The sequence below is a fragment of the Furipterus horrens genome, unplaced genomic scaffold (assembly GCF_987537825.1).
Source record: "Furipterus horrens unplaced genomic scaffold, mFurHor1.1.pri manual_scaffold_1, whole genome shotgun sequence".
NCBI classification, from domain to species: Eukaryota; Metazoa; Chordata; class Mammalia; order Chiroptera; family Furipteridae; genus Furipterus; species Furipterus horrens.
Genome location: NW_028327171.1, coordinates 153,583,514 through 153,591,501, shown reverse-complemented (window position 1 = coordinate 153,591,501; position 7,988 = coordinate 153,583,514). Strand labels below are relative to the sequence as shown.

The window sequence follows — 7,988 nt, the reverse complement described above, 5'->3', positions numbered from 1 at the left end:
CAGCCTCAGAGCTGAGCCTTAAAAGGCCTGGTTAAGACAGGGGTTTGGCCTTGAAGAGGAGAAGGCCTTCCAGAGTGGCGGGTAGCTTTAGAGGAGACAGCATGGCAAAAGCTCTGGGAACATTTTGCACTATATGAGATCCAAAAAAAGAAAAAGAATTGATGTCTTCTTGAAAAAAGGAAGGAGTGGTAGTAGCAGATGTTTTGTATATTAACCTGTTTCCCCCAAGGGTAGACACTGTGGGTGCTATAGAGCTTTACTAGCATCATGCAATATCAGTAGGGAGAATATTTCTGATTTGGGGAGGCAAACCTTCATGGAGGAAATTATATTAGGGCTTTAAAGGTTGGGTAGGGCTTTAATAGGTATAAATAAACTAGAGGATAAGAAGCTATAGACCAAATGAATTACTATAAAATTGCAATATTTTTGGTATTAGCAAGATGGCAGAATTTTTTTTTCCCCTTTAGGTCCTTTCTCTGGGCTCCTGAAAGCATACCGTGGAATCTGCTACCAGAATCACTTATAATAAAGTTGTCCTGTTTACAGGTTTTTGATAAGCTGTTTTATTCTTGAATAAATAAGAAATGATGCTATTGTTCCCTACAAAATAGCTGAGTCTTTACTTGAACAAAATCTGTTTGGAAATGTTAAGCTGGTTATGCAGAACTAATATGCATCAAGGTGGTCATTCTCTCTGGATTAAAGCTGTGGAACAATTGTGGCTCCTGTTACAAGGAAAATGACAAAGGACCATTATGAAGAGGGACAAAAATCTCTGTTCCCAGAGGGGGGCTGACAAGCTGAAAGTCCCCCTCTACATGCCAACACAAAAGCCCGATTGCCTCAAATTGTTTGTCTATGTAAATCAAAAGGCAGCCATTAATTCTGCAGTTGGGACTGCTAAGCAACAAAGAAAGTGGCAATTGGCCCCATTTGTGGGCTGGTGGCAAATCTGACAAATACCATTGCTTTTGTTCCAAGCTCTATCTGGGCACCTGTAGAAAAAAAGAAGCTTGTTATTATGCACTGAAGTAAATATTCTTAGAGTAGGAGTCGGAACTATAGGACTTGAAGGCAAGAGAACATATTATCCAGGATCTATTTCCTCAGTTTCCTCGAGGCTCTCTCTAATTTGGACTCAGCTCTACATCATGACAGATGTTCCAGTGACATTTAGTCAGGTGGAGTGCAATGGGGATACACCGCCTGAAAATGGTAAACCACCAATCACTGAAGCCAATGAGGAAGCCAGTGATGTGGATAGCGCGCCACCATACTACAGGATAGAACCCAGCCTTGAGGATTTACTCACAGAAGGAAACCAGGAGAAAAGTGAGAAACTACAAGGGAAGAGAATGCTTAACTGGTCCATGGATAAGAAGATTCTAAAAGGTAAAACATTTTCCTTCTCTTTAATTTGTTTGATTTGATTTGTAAACTCACTCAGGATTCTTTTGATAAATTGCTAGGACAGGGATAAGCTGTACATCTTCCCATTCCTGTCTCTCCCCAAATGTGCCCCCTTTCCTACTGTGTCTGAAAAGCATAAGGACTAGACCTCTGCTGCAGGTCAAATCCAGACATGCATTTGACAGCTCTGTGACCCTGGACAACTTTCCTAGCCACCTGAAGACGTAGTTTTCTCAGTAGAAGGGAGAATAATAGTGCAGACATTTATCGGGTTGTTGTGAGGATTACACGGTATTGGGCAAATGTTAGCTACTATTATTTATTAAGGACAGCCCCATTAATACTTGAGTGAGAGGAATTCAGTAGTTCAAGTTTTCCTTCTACATATACCTTAAAGTGTCTGAATCATGGTTATATACTTTAGATATTAAAAGAAGATTATTATGTTTATAAGTAAAAGGAACCAATGAAGAAATGAGGTGGAAGAGTAAAATAGTTATTTTAAGTGATCACAATTAAAAATAAAAGGATCTCTGTAGTTAAAGTTTAAATTGATAATTTATTTAACCTTGAACTACTTAAATATTAAAATATTAATCTTTGTGTTTTTTTCCAGAAAAACCAGAAGAGAATCTCTTTATTGTTCATAAGGCCATCACAGATCTTTCTCTCCAAGAAACAAGTGTTGATGAAATGACACCCAGAGAAGGTAAGAGGGGCCTACCTCCACTTTGTACACAGAATTTGTTTGACTGGATATGGGCAGCAGTTTTGGCATGGGATGTTGCATGAGTGTGGTATTGAGAATCCAATCCAGGCAATGCCTTCCAAACCTCAAAGCTGCTATAGGCAGATAAAGGAATCTTCATTATCTGTGGGTTCCACCTTAGAAAGTCGTCTAGAAGCTTTAAGACTAAAACTGCATGGACTGGAATAACTGATTGACACATTCTGACCTGATAAGACACCTGTCTCTTAATAAGTCAGTTCACTAAATCAACCTTTCTTTTTGAGTTAGTGTCTCCAAATCTGTATCAGGCACTTTGAGAAATGTAAATATTTATCTTAAAAGTTTACCATTGATATAGTTTTAAATAACCATATAAATTTATTCTATCTAAAAGAAAATTCCAGGCCTCTGATCTAAGCACAAAATGGTTACCTATTTCTTGTGAAAGAAATCTCCCAAATTACCAAGTTAATTTTGATTGTGTTTTACAGAAAATGGGAGAATAAAGAAAACATTGGTTTTTAAGTGACTATATTGTATTTCAAATAAACTCAAGAGACTAAGAGATATACAATCTTTCAGACTTTTCTTCTAAGAAGACACCTACATTCAAGCAATTTCCAAATTAAGTGAAGAATAGAAATTATTATTTATGTTCTTTCTTATAGCCATAAATGCCTTATTTCAAAATTGAAGTCAGCTTGTTAGATCTAAGCAATTTAGTTCAGTTAGAACCTTAGCAGGAAAAATAAAGTAGAGATTATTGGCCGAATTATTAAAACATCACGTAAAAAGTAGATGCCAAAGAAGAATAAATGTGACTGGCAGTTTCCTGGGTTTGTCCACTTTGCCTGGACACCTTTCAGACTATCCACTGACCACATGCAGCGGTCTTCTGTGTAGACACTTAAGGAAGAATGTTGTAAGCAACAGGCATTGTCAAACTCTTACATTATCACAGATAATTTATCAGACTTAAGCTTCAATAAAATGAGCTAAACCTCTTTTCCCTAATCTTTCTGCTTCCATTGTAGTTCTTGGAGGCAGGGATCACATCTTCCACCTAGTGCCCTTTTCAAATTTCTAATCAGAAAGCCAATGGAGACAACAGTTTTTTAGGATCTTTCATTTTCATCCAAAAAAAAAACAAACCAAAAGCAGTCTGGAATTTCAGATTAGTGGGTCTCAGTGTGAATTTTCCCCTTAATGAATCCTTTTGTGTTTCGTGGAACATATGTGTTTTTCCTGTAAGCTAGAGGTATGCATATGTTTTGCTATCTTGTATTTTCACAATGGCAAACAGCTATAAAGTCTTCAGAGAAAATACTCCTGGGTCAAAAAATAGAAAGATGCTAAAAATACTGAGGGAAAACTATGATTTAAATTCAAGAAGAAATTTCATGCATGACAACTTTATGCCCAAGTCATGAATATGAGCAAAAAGAACAGTTTCTTTGGTTCTTGTGGAAATGAAGAAAACAAAACTAAGCTCAAGATGATAGCAAAATTCTAATGCATATTTATTTATAGTGTAAAGAACATTGACTGGGCACCTGTGTACAACTAGACATAAGTGATAATCGATCTTTAATTCTGTTTTTTTAAGTTTACAATTTGAGTCCTGTGGTTGGGGGGGGAAAAAAAAAGAGAGAATGAAAAATCTTTGATGGAAATGAAATTGTGAACATCTTTCAGTGAAAATAGAAAATTGTGGAAGGCAATGGCAAAGAGAAACCTCATCTCTCACTTTAGTTAAAAACTTTTATAGTGTTGAAAGGGAATAGTGAATCCAGGCCTGACAAGGAACTCGACCCGGCAATGTTTATGAATCATGCACATTACAAACTGAAGCTTTCTACACAAGTTCTCTAGGTGTGAAAGCTCAGAGAACTACCTCTACTTTCTTATAATTCATTCTTTTTTGTATTCCCAACAAATACTGTTGAGAATACACTGATATGATCTGTTTGTAAAATGAAGTTTGCAATGAATTAATCTTTTTAGAAGTCAGGACAGGGTATCAAATAACTTGAATTAATTAGTTGTCATTAGAGACATGTCTGAAACAATAGGCTAACCAAGCACTATGTACATATGACCTCAACATTATTTTTAAATCTTGGGTCTCTAGGAATGAGTGGCAGGTATGAGGCTAAAGTGTGTGTGCTTAGGTGGGTTTGGTGTTTCAGTTAGCTCATGACTTCTGATCATCTGTGGTCCTCTGGTCCTCCTACAACCCCTGGTACCTTAGGACAACTCTGAGCAGTGTGGTGGCAAGTACTAAATGTGCTACTGTGAGTATGACCAGATGTGGGCAGTCATTGTTTTCACTATTGGAAGAAATCCATTTTTTCCCTTGTGAGATACTTTTGTAATTTTCCTTGAGGAAAGTGTATGTATGCCTGTGTGTATTTAAGATATAAGTTCAAATATTTATTTTATATATTCACATCCCATCATGACAAGCTAAACAAAATGTTTAGAAGTGTGTCTCAGGGAGTACCAGTCTCACTCAATACAGCGGCCCACAACAACAACAAAAAAACCCATAGTCTAATGAAGTAAAATTGTCAACTTTCTTGGAAATTTATAATGTTCATTAGCATGGCTTGGGTAAATTCTGAAGAAGCTTATTTAACTGTGTTTAATGCAGTGTTTTCCAAACTAATTGGATAATATCACCCATTTTATTGTATGAAATATATTAGTAACTCACAAAATATTATTTTATAAAACATTTGTGGGAAAATGATTGTCCAGAAAAATAATTTGGAGAATAACATCTGAGTATTTTGGAACCTCTGCACATATCAACTACCAATTGATTTTGCTGCAGGGCATCAATGGAAGAAGATTCCTCTGAGCAGCAGTAACCAGGAAATAAGTGGACAAAAGGAAAAAATTGCTGAACAACTTCTGGAAGAAAGAGAAGATGAGGGTAGGAAGAATAAAACTTACCAGGCAACTGAAATTGAATGGCTGGGATTTCAAAAATCTAGTCAAGTTGATGTGGTGCATGAAGAGGAGCAAGAGGTTTGGGATGAAGAAATTAATGAAAACGATGATGAAGATGAAGTTCGAGTGATAGAATTTAAGAAAAAGAATGAAGAGGGTTCTCACTTAAAAGAAGAAGGTGATCCAGGTGAGGACTCCCCACTGAGCAGCCCCAGTTCCCAACCTGTGACACCTGATGAGCAGCCAGCTTTTGGGAAGAAGAGTGATATTTCCAGAAATGCTTATTCAAGATACAACACAATATCCTATAGGAAAATCAGGAAGGGGAATACCAAGCAAAGAATTGATGAATTTGAGTCTATGATGCATTTATAAACTAACTGAATCTGAGAAGTTCTTATGCCCACTAATGCAAAGCTAATTCTATTTTGCAGAGATGCCTCTTTGTAGCCCTTATTTCACTTATCCCCTTTAAAGATGTGGAAGCTTACTTTCTGTTTTTCTGTAGAATAATGTAGAAATAATCCTAGACAAAATTTAGTCTGGTAACTTCAAATCAGAAAACTTTACATTTATTCATGGACATTTGCTTTTAAAAACTTCACTAACATAATGTTATGGGATAAGCCCTTACTGGCCAGAACTCCTGGGAAATCTGGCATAATTTGTCTTTAAAAGGAGCAGTGCTGGGAAATGTAGTCATTAAATGAAGAAACTTATTTGAATTGATTCCAATGTGTCTTTTGGGGTCTTTCTTCCTCTACCTTGAAGCTGATAGAAAATCTGTTATCAACTCTTTTTTAACTTTGAAACATTATTTTATAGACTCTGGCAATAAACTTTTCAAAATACTTTGCTCTTCTTGTCTTCAAAAATAATTTGAAGTGGTTTCTTTGGTATCCACAGAGTGAAAATTCTGTATGGGCCTTCTTCCTCACTGTTACCATTCACTGAATTTCCTCACCAGAGGAGCTGAGCAATTGTTATTTAGGAGAATTCTATTTACTAAATGTTGCCTTTATGCTCTCAAGATTAATTAAGTCCATTGTGAGGTTGACACAGGGAGGGGCTAAAAAATTGATGGGCAATAGACTAAAGAGTTATACTGGATAGTTTAATTCCTGTGACAGAAAATAAAATCGTGTCTAGCAAAGTTAATGTCATTAAAAATGAAAATGAGAGCTTTAGCACATTTTAAGGAAAATAACCCCCTTTTATTATCATTCTTTCCCTTATTAATGATACATCAGAATAATTTTATTTCCTTAGAAACCCAAGACAACTCTAGTCATAACTGTACTAGTTACTATGAAAATGGAAGTAATTATCTTAGAATGTTCTCAAAGTAGAGCGTGAGCATGTGTTTTTAGTGAGAAAGCTCTGATAGTCGTTGGGAATATATAATTTGCTGGACCTCAGCCCAAATCAAGATGCTTAAAACCGTGCTTATGGAGTTTAATCAAACCAGTGTGTCAAATAATGTATTGAATATTTATGAAAAGGAGAGTCTATATTTACATAGATTTCTTAGATAGTTTTATAATTTTTTATTTCATGTTTCCATATATCTTATCCTGTACTTTCTGTCACCACAGATAAAGAAATGTTTTGGCCCTGCAAATAAAAAGACAATTCCTTATTGTCTGAATGTAATACAGTCTTCATTGTACTATTCAATCCTTTATTTCTTTTTCATTTTGTAAAAAAAAAACAAAACCCTGGTTTAGCTCTTAGATTATTGCTTATTTATGTGTAACAAATCCCACACATTCTAATGACAATTTTTTTAATTCTTCCTGGTCATATTATATATTTCCATGGTATCATATACTTTTATTTAGTGTTTACAAGACTCAATTTTGAATTAAGATTGCAGTGTTTCCTTTATTCTTTCAAATACTTTGCAACTTGATCATATAAAACTTCTGCCATCCTTAATTTGTAGAACCTGTAGAATTCATTCTTGACAAGGCAAATTTCCAGAATAAAGCTAGGAAAATTGGGTCTTTATTGATAAACTTAGATAGAAAATTGATGTACTAGGACAATTTCCTATTTATTTAGATCCTCTAAACCTGTCTACCTGGACAACCTATTTTGTTTTCTGGATTACTGATGATGCCTACAATTTTCTACTTAATTTCAAAGCTCAGTATTGTGTTATCCACCATAGAACAGGGCCATAGTGCTAATATACCATTAACAGAGCTTGTATTTTAAAATATTTCAGGGGAGGTGATGATGTGGTGGTGGTGGTCTATGCCTTTGTGATCTGGCCAAGCAACTAGCTCTTCTGGAGCAGGTGTGCGTGTGTGTGTGTAAAATATAATTAACACTGACCTTTATAGCTTTGTATCCTTTAATGAGATGATTAACCAACCATGAAAGATTTTGTCAACAAAGACATTTTCAGGGTATATTCAATGCGTAAATACTTAATGCTAGAGGATGAGGCAATGTAGTTGCAAAAGAGACTGAAATTATTCTTTGGCATTGCCCTATGTTGCTGTCCTACCTTAGGACACAGAGGTAGGTGACCATAAGTAACATGACACTGATGGGTAGCTGTTTGATTCTTTGTAATCTAGGGAAGACAGGGGTCTGGTTCAGATTGCATGAGGATTATTATTGTATTTGAAACTCATATGGGACATATTAAAATGCTAATTGTAACTACAGAGGACAGTTTACCACTTCTGTGATTCAAGGTTCATGGTTGGAAGAAGGCCTCTGGTACCTGTAGGAGGGATAATTAATTTATTGTGAAAATGCTGATATTTCTTACATGATTTTTTAATTTTCCTGAGTTTCTAGGTGAACAGGAATTAATAGCTGTATTTCTTTGTCAATTTAAAATTCACTTTTAATATAATGGTGATTTTGAAGACAC

General features: G+C 35.6%; 1 protein-coding gene across 1 annotated transcript; it reads left to right on the top strand.

The window, feature by feature from the left end:
- The first annotated feature begins 1,020 nt into the window (after positions 1–1,020).
- On the top strand, positions 1,021–5,828 carry ERMN (ermin). Its single transcript, XM_090280054.1, has 3 exons — positions 1,021–1,395; positions 2,030–2,122; positions 4,980–5,828. The coding sequence occupies exons 1-3, from the start codon at positions 1,155–1,157 to the stop codon at positions 5,471–5,473; spliced, it is 828 nt and encodes a 275-aa protein (XP_090136180.1). The 5' UTR covers positions 1,021–1,154; the 3' UTR covers positions 5,474–5,828.
- Positions 5,829–7,988: the final 2,160 nt, after the last annotated feature.